Source organism: Rhyacophila brunnea, unplaced genomic scaffold (assembly GCF_057557595.1).
Source record: "Rhyacophila brunnea isolate RB1 unplaced genomic scaffold, BYU_Rbru_1.0 scaffold_7, whole genome shotgun sequence".
NCBI classification, from domain to species: domain Eukaryota; kingdom Metazoa; phylum Arthropoda; class Insecta; order Trichoptera; family Rhyacophilidae; genus Rhyacophila; species Rhyacophila brunnea.
The window spans coordinates 4390701-4410254 of NW_028233339.1; the positions used below are offsets into that span (position 1 = coordinate 4390701).

Consider the following 19554-nt stretch of genomic DNA (forward strand, 5'->3'; position numbering starts at 1 on the left):
TGTATAAACAATAGAATATAATTATTATGTTTTGTCTGCAGGAAGTGAAGACAGCGATTTGTAATATTGTATTGGTATCATATTATACAATGCACATTTAAAAAGTAAGCAAACAATTCCAATATAACTACGCACCCCTTACAGCAATCATGGTGCCACTGTGGATTCTAGTGTACATGCTAATCATTCTACAGTGGCACTATGGGTATTCCAAAAGTGATACGTAAACGTATTGGTAATGTTTATTAGCATTAAACAAGGTATTATGGAAAATACTAATATATATGTGCAAATCGCCCATGATGCCATCACTGTAGACTGATTTACATATATCTACTAGGCTTAAGATAGTATTTTATAACACTGATTTTCGTTTCAAAATCGCTGTAAACTAAAAAAAAAAACAAAATATTCAAGATAACAAAGCGAGGAAGGTTAATATACCTACATATACATTTCGTTATTCCTATCATTAATAGCGAGCGTATAAAAATAAACGAATTGCGCAAAGTTCAGTAGAATTCGGATAGCATGGCAGTAACTAATGTTGGGTATTTTTGGACTTCCGGACTATTAAAATCTCTATCTTCCATAAAAGTTTGTTTAGAAAATAAAAATGTAGGTAAGTATTAAAAGATGTATGTAAATATAGTTTCTAATAGGGTGGGGGCGTAGGGATGGTGTCCTAAATAACATTACCATTGTGATATTAGGCTAGTGAAATACATAAACAGAAATGTATATCTTTGATGTTCTAAATTTGAATAATTATTGACTATTTTTACAACGTTTTTCTTAGCTCGTATTCTTATTTGTTCGGTGGTTCTCTGTCCGGTACAAATCTTGCAATCGATTTTAACTAACTTCCCGACTAGCTAGACATTTGAAACTTTTAGAATATATCAGAACACGATGCCAATGCATTTTTTAATACTTTTAGCCATCTTTAAGTAGCATTGAATTCATTTTCAGTTAATTCTATTTTGTATGAAAAGTTATTACGACACCATTATTGGTTGCTAGGGGTCTGGGGTCCTAGCAACTATATTATTAATATATACGTGCGTTACTATGGAAATCAATATGACATGTCAAGTACAATTTTTTTTGATCGTTTAAGCTGGTCAAGTCAAGTTTATATGATTTAAAAGAAAATTTAAAAACGTTGTATGTAAAAAGTTCTTTTTATCTTGTAATTATTTGTTGATAAACAGAACATGTGTGCCTGCACAGGGTTGAGGTTTCACTAATATAATAAATTACACTTTCAAAAAGAGGAACAGTTGTTAACCATTCGCTTAACTCCGGGGTGGGGAACCTGTGGGTCTATAACCCTTATATTATATTGTGCGGTGTTTTTTTTAATGAATCGAAATTTTATTTTATTATTTAAACATTAAAATGAAAATATTATAACAATAAAGCAGTCACAACAAAGACTTTGTTGGAATTCAATAAATATGTTTACGTAAAAAAATCACTAAAATGAAAGCAACCATTGATTTGCGTATTTTTTGTGATTGTTGGATTATTTAAAAAGGTATAAAGAGAAAAAATCTGTTAGTGTTCCACAATTTGATGTAAAACCTTATTATTAAATATTATAATATGAAATATACCCTTAATCCGTATTGACAGTTGTTATTTGTTGTGAAATAAGGTACATAATCGATTGACAATTTTTAAAATATCGATCGAAGTAAGGTCATAGTTTTTTGAAATAGTTTGCAATCTATACACGAATGAAATCTGACGTCTAATTTTCCGCGTACGAGGTCAGTTATACCTGTATACAATACACATTATATAGATTTGTGGAAAATTATGTGGCTGAAAATTGAAAATGCATATTGTTATGTTTGGATGTAGTAAATAACGTCCCTTTCTGTGAGAGGAAAAACATGGAAAAACTCTCCAAGTATTCTTCAAAAACCGATTAGAGAAAAACTCTTGAATATTGAAATCTTGAAATTCGCACTAACATTGGACTGTTAGAGCAATTTACCCAGAAATATCGAGATGGGTTGATGACGTTGTTAGATTGAATGTATCTAAAACTCTCCGCCATATTGATATGTGAACGTATCGACCCATTAACAGCAGTAGGGATGCAGAGAGTGTGTTCGGGGTAGACACCCTGGAGAATAGTTGTGCAGTCGGCCACGAGTCTGAGTAATACCAGCGCCAGATTAACTAATTATTCATGATATGTCCAAATTAGATTTGGATTGTGAACTAACCTGCTCGTTGGCATGCATAGTGATGAACTCCCACTTGGCTTGAAGGTTTTTCCGCAGTCCAGCCAGCGCCTCTGCCTCGTACTCCTCGAGGACATGGCGCTGCTTGTTACGTTTCGTCCGCTTGCACAGGTAGATGGCATACTCAACGTTGTCGGGGTGCGTCGGCTGGGGAGGCTGCGGGGGGCCCGGGGTCGCAGTGGCACCCGCAGAGGAGGCGGCTGATGGAGGGGCGCCCCCTGCCCCGCCAAGACTGCTGCCCCCGACGCCACTGGTGCTGCCGCGGTGCTGCCATGGCCAGTAGTATGGCGACTGTTGAGAAAAAATCACAATTATTACCAACATAAATCACTATGCATACATTAATTCGGCATGATTACTACTTACGAACGTCAAGACCTGCTTGTGAAAAAAGATCTATGCGATAAGCAGTCATTGGTTATTAAAATATGAAAATAACTGACAAAATACTGTTGCTGATTACAATCCGATGTGACAAATATGGATAGTTAAAATTTAATTTTTTCTGACGAAGTTTCATGGAAAACCTCCACTGATTAATACATAAAAAAATCTCAAAGGCTGACTGAAATTATGGGTATGATACCGATAATATAATAAATGAGTCGCTTAGTCGATAAACCCACTCTGGAGGTTTTTTTGAGTTTCGAGTAAATCACGAAAAACGGTTTTATGCATTTACGATGATGTTTTACTGTAAAACATATTTTGTTGGTACCTTCAAACGATGATTTTAGGTACCGTTCCCAAAAACAAGCTGTGTTTGTATTTTTCCCCGATATGCATTGGATACATTATATTAAATATATACATAATACAAAAAAAAGTTTAATGGTATCCTGCAACTAAAATTAAAACATAACAGAATAGTGATAATACATGTACCATTCACCGATCGGGAGAATATGTAATAATATGTACGTGAAAGAGCTGATGGATTCGTAGTGTATGATTGTGATGGTTAGTATTAATATAATAATAATATATAGATCCGTATTTAAGAGCGTACTTCAGTGAAATGGCAAATAATTTTCAACAGTAGGTGCGATGAAATTTATCACTAGTCGCTAATCGGAGACAGACAGTCGAGGTGTCCGCACGTCGATTTATTTTGTCATGGCGTCGGATGAAAATATTCTTAAATCGTGTAAAGATGACTAAAAAACTTTACGCATGTACTTAAAAAAACAAGTCAACGAATATACTATTATTATTAGTAATATAACAATAAACATAAAATTAAATGGACGCATGTTGGATTTTTATGAATAATTATATTTCGTTCGGCACTCGTCATTTGCACAATCCACGCATCGCCTAGCCACGATCTTTTTAGACCATGCATCAACTGAAGTATAGCCTTAAACAGTTACCGGCCTATTCACATATTATCAGTGCATACAAAAACTTGAAATTCGGTACACAGGTAGCTTGAAAGGGCATTAATTCAGCATTATACGTCTGTTATCTATGATTCAGTAGTATTATACTGATCCAGGATAATGATGATTGTGATGAATTGCGATATATATTTTGAATAATGCATTTGTTTTTTGTTAAAACTTATTGTCTATAGACTTACAAACTTATCTGAAGAATGGGATGGGGGAGCCACTGTTGAAAACTACCAAATCAAGACTTGTAACTGGACAAAATGTGACATTCGAATGAAATTTTCAAAATGGCGTCCTATGGTAGTTCGTAGTTCAATTATTGGCCATTCAACAGATAAGTTGTAGGTCTGTACTACTACTACCCGCATGGGCCACCCATCGTGAAGTGGGCCCCCAGGCTAGGATCTTTGATGCCCCCCCTACCTATCGCTAAGGATACAGACAGTGTGATGCTCTACAGTAACGTTTTCCAAATGGTGTACGCGGTAAAATTAATCTGTATATTTATTAGTGTTTTATTTTATATTTTAATACATCCATTCGAATTATGAAGATGTCGAGTATTGATACACAATTAAAACTTGTATCGTACAACCACAAAAATTTAAATAATAATATTTCCGAAAGAAAATAGCACCGCAGGCGACTTTTTTTAGGATTAAAGCAAATTTGTGATGTGTGTTTATCTCACTTATCTGGTCGACTCGCCTTGCCAGGCCCCTCCTAAACACGGCCCCCCAGGCTAGAGCCGTATCACCCCCCTCCCCCTTGTGCGGACCATGACTACCCTGTTTGAAGATTGAAATGTTGCTAGGATAATTAATGATTGTGGTTTGTTATATATCAAGTTTATAGAAAGTATTAAGCGACATGACAATTAATTTCTTACAGATTGACGGAAAAGTAATAAATAAGCGCGGTAATCATACCCATGTATTCAAATAATAAAATATATATCTTACGTTAGAAGCTTTCACCTATCTGACTAGTGTCTTCTCAGTCCCCATATAGACTCAGTTCCGATTCACTGCGGAGCGTTCAATTACTTTTTAATTACCACATTTAAATAAAATGCTAATTATATCTAATGGCCCCCTAATCAGGATACAATAGCTGTGGCGTTCGCGCTGTAAAGATTAAAAATCTATTTGTTTTTTCCGTAATTTTAGTTTTTCAATACATTATGTTGTGACAAAACTTTATCGTTGATTATGCAGGGAAAAGTGCGATAGAATATTACTTGTTGTTGTCTTTATTTTCTGTTTGTATTTGCAAGTACGTAATACCATTGTAATTTTATATTAAACGTATATGTATGTATTATCTTATGTATAAATTACGCAGATCGTAGTTTTAAAACACGATTTATGTGTTTTTTTTTATTTTCGGTACCTTCGAATTAAAGCCTGTATTGGATTTTTTGTAAGTAAATAAAAGGTGCGAACGCGCCAGTACTAAAAAGAAGCAATGGTAAGCCACCCCCTCACTACCACCGACTGGAGCCGAACAAATTGATTGATTAAAACAAAATAAATTACATTATAAAAGTGAGGTTATGTATAGGGTCTTGCGAAATAATTTAACTCCGAGGCTAGCAGGCGGCTGTTTTACCGACCGGTCGAAAATGCGAGGAGGGCTTATTGGCGCAGACAAAGTGATTCCAAAATCAAATTTGAAAAGTAACGAAATTGAATTCGTCCTCCCGAAGGGACTCGCTGTCCACGACAGGAAATTAGCTGCCTGACGCAATACCACTACCATTATTAGTATTGCCACTGACGTGGTAAATAATAAATACGAATAATAGAAAATATTTATCAAGATAGGCTAGACATGCTATTTATAAAGGTACAAGATTGACAAGAGCACGATTATTAAATATATATTTTTACACCAACAACTAAAATTATTTTATAAGACGTGTTTCGCTCACACGGTCAATATCGCAATATCGACCTACAATGGTTTGAGTTTCCCCATCTATGTCATGCCATATGCCATGTATGTATATGTCATGTATAAGCCATGTGCCGTGGTTTATGCACGGCCGCCTTCCATGACGCTATAAACGTGTCAGAATGAAAAGATTTTAGTGGCACACTTCCTTATCCCGAAGCGATGCTGCACGGGACTGATGTAGTAACCATGCATATTAGTGCTTCAATAAAGAGATTTAGAAAATAAAAAGAATCTTGACTTGCTCTGCCGTCATTTATCTTTAATGACATGAAGTATCCTCTGTACCCGTGTAAGAGTCAGGAATTGAAAGTGATAAATCTAAGGAGGGATCGGAATTATTCCGTCCTCCATATGACGCAGCAAATTTTTCGAATGCCTCAAAGTTGGCCTTGGTTCATATCAAGTCGGGGTGGCCAATCGGGCCCGTGTGTGGACGGACAAACAGCTCATCGAAATTCATGTTTAAGTTGTAATAATATAATTATTGTCAATACTGTATGATGTGGTAGAAAGACTGTAGTACTGCAGTCTGCAATTTAGAAGAAATTTTTATTTAGCTATGTATTTTTTTCGACTTATACGAGGTATAAATGAGAATTCTGCCATTCTGGGCAGTGTTGACCTGTGTGTCCCTGATAACTATCTTAGAAATAGAGACCATCAGTTGTTTATTCTCCCAAGGTGCAGAACCAACATGCCACTGGTAATGCCAATTGGGAGGGAGATAACTATGTTCCACGAAATTGATTCGGGTGTCGATATATTCCACCTACGTGAGGATGAGTATAGGTGGACGTTGTTTTATAAATTCTTAAAATAGGGTCTGCTTAACTCATCCGGTGTACTTCTTTGTACCTATCTAATTTATATTTTTTGTATTTACACATTTCTACTGTTTAATAACATACTATCTATCTCTATACTGATCTGTCTCTTTTTATGTAATACTGTTTTATATTTCTTTGTATCTAAATGTCATGTTGTGAACGTCTTAAACTTATAATTTGTAATGTCCACAATATGTTAAAAATAAATAAATTGAATTGAAAAAGAGAGCTACTTATAATAATATGGCAAAGGATAACTGATTAAATTCCTACTGCAATAACATAATATTAACTATCAAAATTTTATACCTTAATTTCTTTTCACTCGTCATGATTTGCCCATGCTTATTATAACTTATAAATAAATAATTTTTATACATTGTTACGAATTACCATCAAATAGCCGTTGAATCTATTGAAAATAAATATTTTTACGGTAGGTATCTATTAATAAATTACAGTGCATTTCCACAATGAATTAACAGTTAACATAATTAATTAAAGAAGGTATGTATAAGTTGTTTTAGTAAAGAAAGATTTAGCGCGAAACCTATACGAAATGTATTTTTTATTATTTCAGCTGAGTGCATCATTTCGTGATTCATGATTTTCAAATAAACAATATTATGTCGTTGCTGCATTTATAAGGTAACCTAATTTTGTGTAAATCAAGAATCAGGATTCGTGCTCGCAATGTTTATGTATTGTTTATGTACTTACACCGATTGATAAAAAAACATATAATATCGTGTATTGCAGGCAGACTGCCTAACTTGGTAACTAACATAATATATCCAGAAACACACGGCTATCATTGGCGAAGGGTGGAAGTAGGCTGCTAAAATCCAACATAAATAATGCACACGAAAACTTTGTGAGTCAAACGTATTTATTTTCATTGAACTAAGGCGTAAAACCCACTTAACGCAGCGAGTGGGGCGCTCACGCCAAATTTCACAAGTGGCGCGTGAATCATCGAAAATACAACGTAATCAAATACGCCAGAGCACACTGGTTTTGACGAGCACTGTGCCCGCCTGCCCCTTGATTCACCCGTTGTTTGGCTTCTCAGCGGGACGAATTAACGAAAATACTACGTAGCCCATTGAAAACGGCAAGCAAAAGGGGCGCTCGCTGTTTTATTTTATCCGCTTATGGACGAGTTGCCGATAGACGGGCGAGTAGGCATTATTTAATAACAGTGAACTCATTGTTTAGTTGCTGGGTGTCCGATTTCACTGGTAGAATTATGTTATCAATTACAAGCCACCGAGAAATAATATAATATTTTTATTGCTTTGTTATGAGAGACGCTGATAATAATTATTATCTTGTGCTTCTCGTGCCCCTTATTACATAGGTGAAGGGTAATGCGTGAGTGGGAGGGGACCTACATCGTCCTGAGCGCCCCGAGCGCCGCTTCTGGTGGGTTTCGTCACTAAGACTACAATGTGTAGATAGTGTTTATTAGTTTTCAAAATTCAATTCAATTAAACCCTGCCTAATCCAAGCCATAGTAGATAATAGTCAAAAATATTCTTTTATCTATAAAATATCTAAAATTATGCCATAAAATCATAAATAATTGAAAGAAGAATATTTTGTATCGATTATGGTTCAGTTTAGGCATAACTAACCAATACAATATCTAATATATTGTATTCTTAATTCAACAAAAACAAATAAGTATGACTGAAAAAGTGTGCATTATTTTTGCCGAATCGTCCATAGCATATATCTAATATATTAAGGCTTAGGCTAGGCAGGATTTGATTGAATTTTAAAAACTAACCAGCACCATCTTCAAATTGTATTCTTAGTTCATTGAAAACAAGTAAGTATGACTGACAAAATTGACTGTGCACTATTTATGTCGAATCTTAACAGCCTACATCTACCCTTCGCCACTGATGGCTTTAGATACAAAACCATCGTGAAACGAAGCCGATATTATATGGACGCAGTGCTTTACTGATAATCAGTTCTTCCTTGATCCTTGGCGCATTATTAAGATTCTTTAACATTTAAATTTGTGAATATGATGGTATGGTGGCGCTGGGTTGATGACGAACTTAGTGTTTATGTTGATATTGGGAAATTTATAAATATTAAAATGTGATTGGACATAGTGAAAAACAGCCACCAACTTCTCGTCACGTGCAATTGACGTTTTAAGAAAAGAAAAAAAGATGGTGTATAATGTTCGATACGACCAAGGACTATCCCATGCTGTAGTGCCATTGATGACAAATAATAATCATTGTATACAACCAAAGAGATACACATTTGTATTTTGCTGATAACAATAGTCTTTTTATTGGTAATAAAATGTATCGAACTATAATAAATAAAGTTATTAATAACATGTACGCTACTGTGACGTTCGGCAATTCAGGAACGATAAATACTCTGATATTTATTCAGACTGTCGAATAAGCGCAGTCCAAGTGACACCGTGATAAGGTTTTTGTCTGAAATTGATTTGGAATATGAAAATATATTACTGGCGCTTAATATTAAAACGAGAAATATTAACGCGTTTAGATCTAGCATTATAATAGTATCCCCCCACGTTATATTTTAGTAATATTATATTAATACAGCAATTTAGAGAATTAACTTGAATTGAAGAATGTAAATGCTATTTCATAATTAAATGTTAAAATATACTTTATAATAAGTACTGCTTTTAATATTTGCCAAGATTTGTTCAGATATTTAGAAGAAGAAAAAGAAATCAAAATTTTGCTAGAACTACCATGAATAACTTCATATCTGGAATGTATATTTTTAGCCATGTCCGATCCTAATAAGATCGTAATTATGGGCCTACACAGACTCGAAGTTTGTATTAATAGATTTTGTTTTTATGAGAAATGGATGTCAGCTACGTGCTCAACCTATTAGGTCCATACTCTCGACTCATATACAAATTGAGAAATAATATGTGTACTTGTCAGACCCAGGATTCGAACCTGGGACCCACGACGCTATAGGCCGATGCTTAAGGGGGAGAGGCATGCCAGCAGAGAACCTACCGGAAAAATACAATGCTTGCAATTTGAGATTTTTTTTTGATAATTTACAATTTCAACTGTATTAATTAATAAATATGTATCTGAAAACATTAAAAAGATTTTTTTAAAATTAAAGATAGACTTACGATTATTGTAAAAAATGTGAATTCGATGCAGTGTCATAATATCTTATTATTACATTATATATTATGGTCATATTTTTTATTAAAAATTAGTTTATTAAGTTTTCAATTTTTATCGTTTGGATTTTTGACAAATTCCTCGTTTTAATATTTTTTATATTTATTTTATAAAACATCGATTTTTATAAAAATATAAATGTGTATAACTTGAAATCCTTTGTATTTATATCAAATCGAGTTTCAGTATTAGGACCATAATATCTAAAATAAATTTTGATATAAATAAAAAGATTCGATAAAAATTATTCTTTTATCTATAAAATATCCAATTTTATGTGTGATTTTATTGCATAATTTTAGATATTTTATAGATAGACGAGTATTTTTTGAATATTATTTATTATGGCTTAGTTTTGCAGGGCTTAATTGAATTTTAAAATATTACAAACACCGTCTGTAAATTGTAGTCTTATTTCAATGAAAACAAATACGTATGACTGACAAAGTTTAGTGTGCACTATGTATGGCTGATCTTAACAGCCTACCTCCACCCTTCACAACTGTCACTTGGTAAGTCGAGGGTCTCGGGTTTAAATACCGGGTCTGTCATAATTGACATATTGTTATTTTATTGTGTGTTAGGATCAAGACCATGGACCGAAAAGTAAGTAGTAGGTAAGTGCAAATTTAATAGAATATAAATTTAATTTAATAGCAATGTTAACATCCATGTATTGTATTTTTATAATTATTGAATCTCTTCTTGAGGCAGCCTAGATTCACACCGGATTATTAACATCACGACACAGAACAGATTGATAAATATAATTATGATAGGCTATACTCCAATACACTACATTTTGAATGTGTGAGTGTCCCACGAAAATGAACCACACATATAATAGTGTGCGTTGCAACCTTCAAATACACCAATATTGGATGAGCGTCACCGCATAAACCGAGAGCAGTTGTCAGAACGAAGATCGATTGCCTGTTACTCTACACCTGTTAGGTATTTCCACATTTCTACAAAAATGAACCACACGTTATAGACGTGCAATAGTGTGTGTTGCAACCTTCAAATACACCAATATTGAAAGCTCGTTACCGCATAAACCGAGAAAAAACAACAAAAAAACAAAACACAAGCGTATTCTTGACACGTGTGAAAGTTTATCCCATAATCTGTCACACTCGAGATCGGTTGCTTGTTACTCCACACCGCATATTTCACTCCCCATTATATTTATGAGTTACCTGCACTACAATTTGTAGGTATTCAATTACTTAAGTAAAAAAAACTGACTCAGTATGAGTGATTACCAAAAATATAAAAAAAGAAAACAACCAATAGAATTCTGACATTTTTATAGTGTTCGGTATTCTTAAAAATATAGGAATCGAGAGTTTGGGTTCCGGTTACAAATTAATCAGGTTTTCAAGATTCTAAGTTTTGTTTCCGGTTCTATTTCCAGCGTTGGAAAACGGAAAATGATGAATGAGAAAACATCATTACATCGGAATAAGTATTTTAAAAAAATTTGCCTATTAAGCACGTCGATCGTTGGAAAGAAAAATGGAAAGGGTGGTAAGAAATTAGTTGGCATAGTGATTTATTAAGTCCAGACAGGCGACGAGCTGTCTAGCCGTCTGTGAAAAATAAATTTCGCATCCTCATTGTTTCAAAGTTCGCTGGAAGTTGTCTGTTCGGCCGCCTTTGTTACGATTTCCCTCTTTGTGTGTTTGTAAAATGTAATGAGGAAACTTGTTTTTATTCTTAATCTGTAAGCAAGCAGACCGGTACATTTGTCATTTTCGCGTAGACAGAGGCAAGATACATTAGTAAATTATTGTTAATTCAAGATTAATTGATGGATTTTTATAAACATTTACACAACTGAATATAATTCTAAGAAAAGAAAGACTAATTCTGATTAATCGACTTATTTAGTAAGATATAATTGAGATTCTAGAATATTTTCCAGCAACGACTCGATTATATAATAAAAATGTAATTAATTGATACACTCACTGAAAATTATCCTAGTCGACATTATTAAAGAATGAGATATTGTTAATTAATTAATTAAAAGATGTATATTAATATATTAGTACTGAAACAACATAATTACAAGATAAAAAGAACTTTTTATATACAACGTTTTTAAATTTTCTGTTGAATCATATAACTTATTAAATATTTTCATTTTAATGTTTAAATAATAAAAGATAAAAAAAAACATATTTATAGTAAAAATGATAATTTTATAAAATTTCGATTCATTAAAAAAAAAAAAAACACCACCCAATATAATATAAGGGTTATAGACCCACAGGTTCCCCACCCCGGAGCGAATGGTTAACAACTGTTCCTCTTTTTGAAAGTGTAATTTATTATATTAGTGAAACCTCAGCCCTGTGCAGGCACACATGCTCTGTTTATCAACAATAATAAAAAAGAACTTTTTATATACAACGTTTTTAAATTTTCTGTTGAATCATATAAACTTGACTTGACTAGCTTAAACGATCAAAAAAAATTGTACTTGATAGAAATAATACTGAAATGTCATATTGTTTCCATAGTAATGCACGTATATATTAATAATTTAGTTGCTAGGACCTCAGACCCCTAGCAACCAATAATGGTGTCGAAATAACTTTTCATAGAAAACAGAATTAACTGAAAATGAATTCAATTCTACTTAAAGATGGCTAAAAGTATTAAAAAATGCATTGGCACCTGCAAAAGTTTCAAATGTCTAGCTAGTCGGTTGCAAGATTTGTACCGGACAAATAAGAATACGAGCTAAGAAAAACGTTGTAAAAATACTGCCTATCGACTGTGAAATTTTCATATATGTAGTTATTTTAACAAAAAATGATACAGCCATTTTAGTAATTTCCCCTATCTAGACATTGTAGGAATACACCTGTATCTTGCCTCTAAGCTGTCAAGCGTGTTGCATGACATGTGTTGAATATATCTTCAAAATGTCACTTTAGAATTATTTAAAAGGTAAAACAATAAGTAATATAACAAATTTGAATGTTTATCTTTATATATATATATATATATATTACATTTTATTGGATGTAATCATTATATTAGGCGTTATGTGCTTTGCTTTAAGCGTCAATTACATTGAGCTTTTTTACGAGCTGATTATTGGCAAATTTATAATCTGCCTGTAAATTCGCCCAGTGTAATCATCGAACAAGCTAATAAGCAGGTTGTAAACACTCCACCGAGAAAAGTTGAAAGCCGGTCAACTTTATAAGCTACACGCCGGCTTGTGGGCGTATCGCGTCTGCGCAGTAGAGCGTGGTGGTGGAAAAACGAACTACTCATTTTGAAATTTACCTTTTTGACGTTTAATGGAAACATTATTATGGAGCGTAGCGACCTCCCGGCAAAAAAACGAACTACGTTCCGTCAAAATCGCTCGCTGGCTTGTGGCTTATCAGCGAATGGAAAATTTTGTGTGTAATCATGAAATCGCAGTAGCTGAACCGCCCGCTTTTAAATTTGCCAATAATCAGCTCATAAAAAAGCTCAATGTAATTGACGCTTTACCACTTTTTACGTTACGGGTTATTAGCATACAATGTAGTTACAACATGACGTGTGAATTATTAACATTGAAGTTAAGCGCCCTCCATCGAAACCCACCCCGCACCACACTCGGTCTTAATCGAGCGTATCGCGGGACCCTACAATTATTGCAAATAATGCAAATTGCCAGGAAGAGAAAAGCACATGGAAATAATTACGAAGAGAAAATGACGTTACGTTGTGTATACAGCAAAAAAAAAACGAAGCTTATCATACGGACACCAAAAATTATCTGAAGAGATCTTCACGTCGCATACGGGATATTAGGTATTTAGTTTTTTTTAGCTTCCTGCACAATTTGGAAAAAAGTTACTTCCGGGATATTAACATTAGGCCATCGATAAGTAACTTAGGATTTTGGCGTCGAAGCAATAAACACATTAGCCCCGTCTACATTTCAATACCGTTAAGCGGTAGGTTGGCACTATTGACTGCTCTGGAGAGAAAATTTTATGAAAAATTACAAAGTTGGCCCTACTGATAAATAGGTTCTCTATCTCTGATTTAGTATGCATGTACTGAATATTAGGATTTGTTATGAGTCTATAACGTATATGTAGTGCAATTTCCATCGCGTCCGGCATAATTTTAAAGCAATTACAAGTTAGTTTCGAGTCAATCTGGCACAGGATGCACGTCATTGCAGGTTGCAAAAGAAGTTTTCACTGCACAGTTTCCGCCAGGCAGATACACCGTCAAAGCAACTCGTACATTGTGCCGTAATAATAAAGCTCCATAGTTTAGTTAGATACTTATTTCCCATATTCAAAGCTCACAGCATACGCGGGCAGATTCATAACTGTATTAAAAATACTGTTAATTACCCAATGCGATATTGCCTGACGACACTTTTTTATTTAACATACATAATTAATTTGAAAACACTTCTGAGAGAATATAATATAACCAGTAGAAAAAATTTTGGTAATTGTGCCGCAGATGCCCGCATGCGCTTTTATATATTTTTTTAAAACGAAAACAGTTTATTACACGTAGACAATAATATGAAATACCTTTTTTCTGTCGGCACAGATACTTTTCGATCCAATAATTGTTAATTTTAAATTTTCATATATTTTGATACATCATTATCACATACTAAGATTATATTAGGTTTTTAGTTATAAAATCTCATGCGGGACTGCGGCATATTTACCAAAATCTTTTTTGAAAAAAATACGACACCCAGCAGGATCGAATCTGCGTCTTTTGATTGTGGATTGCCAATAGTAACTCAATTTAGAAAGCGCTTTAAAGAGTATTGTAAGAGCCATTAGTTAAAATTTCTCTAAATTAAATAGGATGCCTATAGCATTGTGGTCAATGAACGTGGGCGCGAGTCCCGATTCGGCTGATGAGCATAAACTCGTCAGTTTAATCAGTATTCAATGTCAGTGACGAGCTGGCCAAGTGACACGTAGGTACCGATGATTATTCACCGATAAAGCGCCTCATTTTTCGTAAGCCAGAAACAAAACTGAGAACGAGAAAACTGTGACTTTTGTAACTTGCTGAAAGATGTGTTAACTATGCGTCTAATTAACTGCATAACGATAGTGGTGGACTAACCATAGTAAACGATATAACATGAGGTGACCAAAGCCTATCCGAAGCAGTAGTGGCTAAATAGAGTACAAAGTTACATAACTCGGCATAAATAATGTCCGAAAAGCCCGATACAGAACCATCTGGATTAACGTAGCAATAAACATTATCAAGAGTTGCTACTGCATCCACTGTTTCACTGCTTAAGCGACGGCCTATAACGTCGTGGGTCCCAGGTTCGATTCCTGGGTATGGCAAGTACACATAATATTGTAGTGTATTATAGAGTATGGACCCAATAGGTTGAGGAAGTGGCTAATATCCATTTCTCGTAAAAACGAAGTCTGTTAATACAAAACCTCCACTCTGTAGAGGCCCATATGATCTTATTAAGATCGGATATGGTAAAAAAAAGAGTTGCTAATCTAACCCGACTCATTTTAAATGGTTTCGTTTTGGGACACTACCTTTTTCCATATATTTACTACCTGCTATAATATGACGTATTATTATGCATGAATACTGTAGGTGACGCAATTTAAGTGGCCGATATTGGTCTTCTAAAGATAGGCGTATATCTTGGGCATGACCCCCACATCCTGAAGCGGGCCCCCAGGCTAGAATATTTGGCGGGCCCCCCTACCTATCGCCAGAGTTAAAGGCAGTGTGACGATCTACAGTGGTGTATTCCAAATAGTGTTCGAGGTAAAATTTAGGGTATTTTTTTTATTGATTTTTAGTATTTTTAATACACCCACTTGAATTATGGAGTTATATATTATTGACAAACAATAATAAAAAATTGCATCGCACAACCACATAATTTTAATTGTTATCATTCTTTAAGTAAAATAGCGCGCAGTCGACATTTTTTACTATTATTGCAATTTCGTGATGTGTGTTTATCTCACTTGACTGGTCGATCCGCCAGGCCGGGCCTCCAGGCTAGAGCACTGTCAGCCCCCTCCTTGAGGGCCATGATCTTGGGGACGTACGTTCCTCAGTATGGTTCTGCGTCGCGGTGTAAGTAACTATAATTGCTAATTTAAAATAATTCACGTCGTTATGAAGAATGAAATGAATGAAACTAACATATCTTATATTAAATGTGATATCACTCTTCTCCTTGGAAGTTAGCACCACAGTCAAAATCTTTCTCTACTTTATGGACACGATTTGTCATCCAAGATTTCACTACCCCAAAAAGATTTCCCAGCCATTAGATACCCCATCATTCAGTGAACCTTTTTCCAAATCTGACCTGATTGCCATATTACCTACATAATATTATAAGTAGTCCAATTACTTGAGGTTTTACCCTTTTAATGTAAATATACATAAATTATCTATGATATTATTATTCTTTTTGCAGATGCCATGAAATAAAATAAGTGATTTAAAGATTTAAGACAATTACTGTGCTGGGGGGAAAAAATAATTTTAATCGGGGTTAGGAATTTGCGGGCGTGAAAATAAGTTAAAAATCCTTCACCCTGGCATCGTGTTAATTAGAAAGGATAAAACGTGTAACAGGGGTAAGAGAGTTCCGCTATTATGTAGGAAATCATTAAATTCATGAAATATCAATGTTTTCTTGAAAATTTTCTTTATAATAATTATGTATTATTTTCATAAAGCAAGACTAGGAATTGCAATACCGGTTTTTCGGTATTTATTATTGAATACCGGTACTTCTTAAACATTAAAAAAACAGAAATAGGTGCATATCAATACAAATATAGCTATTAAAATCTTTTAAAAATATTATTTTATAGCAAAAACCTACATACCTACATTTATTATGTTGACATTTAAAAATTTGTATTGACCATAATTGTAGACCTAGTGATTTTTTACAAATAATTTGAATATATTGATAGTTTTCACAAGAGCTTTCAAAAGTTCATCAAGTGCAAATAAGTCAAGCTGCAGGAAAAGCTTCTTAAATTAAACGCTTGTACAGTCGCCAATAATAAAATTATAGAATATTTGAACATTTTTGTCAGAGATGTTTTCTATTTCGAAATAATATTATGATAATTCATCGCGACAATTACTTCTATAAATACATTTGATGAAATTTGTTTTATTATTTCTTCACCTCTGTTGGATTGACTCAATATATCTGTATTTCAGCAGCACATAACTTATAATACATTTTTAAAAACGTAAACGAGTGTGCTTTCTTAATACAAAAAATTCCGGTATTTTGGATTTTTAAAACCGGTATTTTGGTATTGATAAATACTGGAATACCGGTTTTGAAATACTGATATTGCAATACCTAAGCATGACGCTATACTACTTATATAATAAATAAATTACTATGTATTTGCTTCTAAGTTGAGAGGAGGTTGTATTAATAGTCGTTTTTTGTAGAATAGGTTTTTAGTTATTCACCCAACCCAACCTACTGTTTCCTTGTGTTGCAACAAATATTTGATATCATTCGATGTTGATATATTCCACCTACGTAAGGATGAGTATACATAAGTGGGCACTGTTTTATAAATTCTTAAAATAGGGTCCACTTAGCCTATTCGGTGTGCTTCCATGCATTATAATTTTTATAATTTTTGTACCTATTTACTTTTTATATTGTTTTTGTGATAATACATATATTTCTTTCTTCTTTACACTGTTATAATATTATTTATTTGATTTTAAATGTCATGTTGTGAACATCTTAAATTTATAATTTTTAATATTCACTGTATGTAAGAAATAAATAAATTCAAATTTGAAATACATATTGGTAAAACAACAAGCATTTTTTGACCAGCCGCGGATTCAAACCGTCTACCCACGGTTTCGTATTTCATATTTTTATAAAGGCAGTCGCTCTACGTACTAGGGCTACGAATGTAAATTATACTAATAATGGTGTCAAATTCTTCTGACATTGTAGGCGACTCATTTAGGTGTTGGTATAGTTCTTTTCTTATGACACTAACACCGTTCCAAAGTGAAATGTGGTTTAAAAATTTTCGTATTGAATTTTAAATAACTGTTAAAATACGTAATAATAAAAATTCCGGACAGTGAGATTATCACATCGACAATTATTAGGGAAGTTTAGGAAAAGTTCTGTTTTCAAAAATTTCAGTCAGATCCAATGCGTAGTTTGACATTCGTCTGATTTTTTAAAAAATTATTAATAACCATGTCCTTGTTTTTTGTACAAGGTGGTTGTTAGTAATTTTGAACAATCACAAACACCCAGGATTTGAGAAAAACACATAAATATTGTGTTCTCACCGGGAATCGAACCCAGAACTCTCGGGTGGAAGAACATCACAAATTCATCACATTTGTCGTATTCGGGTTCGGCGGAGGATATGTATTGCAGATGAAAGACAGTAGTAGTTGTTCGTGATGATAGAGGCGGCCAAATTCTCTTTACTATTTCAAATAACTACAATGGTACAATTGATGCAATATAATAATTATAACGACAATTCGGTGCGATTTGTCTTTAACGGAAACTTTAGAAAATTTAGGAAATTTAGCGACATGTCCAATTATGACCCGCTATATTTTATTGACCGGTGCACTATGGAATAATATGTTGAAATGATCATGAAATAATATTAATTCGTAATGTTATGAAATTGCGGATCCGTTATTATATTATCCGATTTGACGCCGGGACAACTGGACGCCACGCAATTCGAAAATAAATAGACGTTAGGTACTTACAGGTACTTTTAAATAATATATTTAATATTATTATTTATTTTTAAATTGTTATATATATGATTTATTAGTTGGTGATAATATAAATATGCATACGTAAATAATGATTTAATCGTGGATATGTTTAAGTTCCAACGAAAAAAGAGTTTTTTTATTTTTATATAAAGCCTTAGGCATAGTGATTTTCAATCCGTAATAAAAAAAAACATTATGCAAAGAGTAAAATGAATTAAAACTACTAAGTAGTAGATAGAAACTGATTAAAATTCCTCGTCTACGTTCTGTATAATTACGTATCTACGACAGTGCGGCGTCCAATTGTCCTGACGTCCATTTTCCCATTCCCGTTATCTACTGACTGATTGTACTTGAAAATGAATATTTAATAAATTATATTATGTATAGATGTATAGAATCCTAAATGTTTGAATTGCCAAAACTATGTACCACAATACAGCGACATTTTTATTTTCACAGACAATTTGGAACTAAACGTAATACACTTTAAAACTCAATCAGCAATTTTGTTAATTTCACAGTGTAGTGCGAGCACGGTCCGTAATTTGGCTACCCTTACCGTAATTCATTAAAAGGTAAATTGGTGAGTGGGAGGGCAATGGGGTTGAAAGAGGCTTAGCTGCGGATCATTTGGTATGGCTGAATTGCTCGCCGGACTCGTCACGTGTTTTTCCGACCGGTAGACTGACGGATGACGCGGGTTCTGTATGGTTAATTACATGAATCTACCATAGACAAAGATATAATAATATATTATGTAGTGAATATACTTCGTATTGATAAAATAAAATAAAATTTATAAAATATACGCAATTGGTACTGTTCGGTTAAAGCGGATACAGCGGAAAACGCATTTTGAAAATAGCCGATAAACTGGATTATTTGTTAGGTTAACCTAACCAAACCTAACCTAACCTAACCCAACCTAACCTAACCTAAACTAACCCAAACTAACAAATAATCCAATTTATCTGCTATTTTCAAAATGCGTTTTCCGCTGTAACTTTACTAACGCTTTAACCGAACAGTGCCACGCAATTTTGTTATTCTTCCTCAATGGCACCGCATCTATTCTATATAC

The 19554-nt window shown here is 33.7% G+C and overlaps 1 protein-coding gene across 2 annotated transcripts in view; it reads right to left on the reverse strand.

Moving 5' to 3' along the window:
• Nucleotides 1-19554, reverse strand: part of LOC147064393 (uncharacterized) — a 601761-nt gene that overhangs the window by 98945 nt on the left and 483262 nt on the right. For both annotated transcript variants that reach the window (XM_085957691.1, XM_085957692.1), the window contains exon 6: nt 2241-2549. In XM_085957691.1, coding sequence (XP_085813817.1) covers nt 2241-2549 — 309 coding nt within the window. The remainder of the gene's footprint in view (nt 1-2240; nt 2550-19554) is intronic.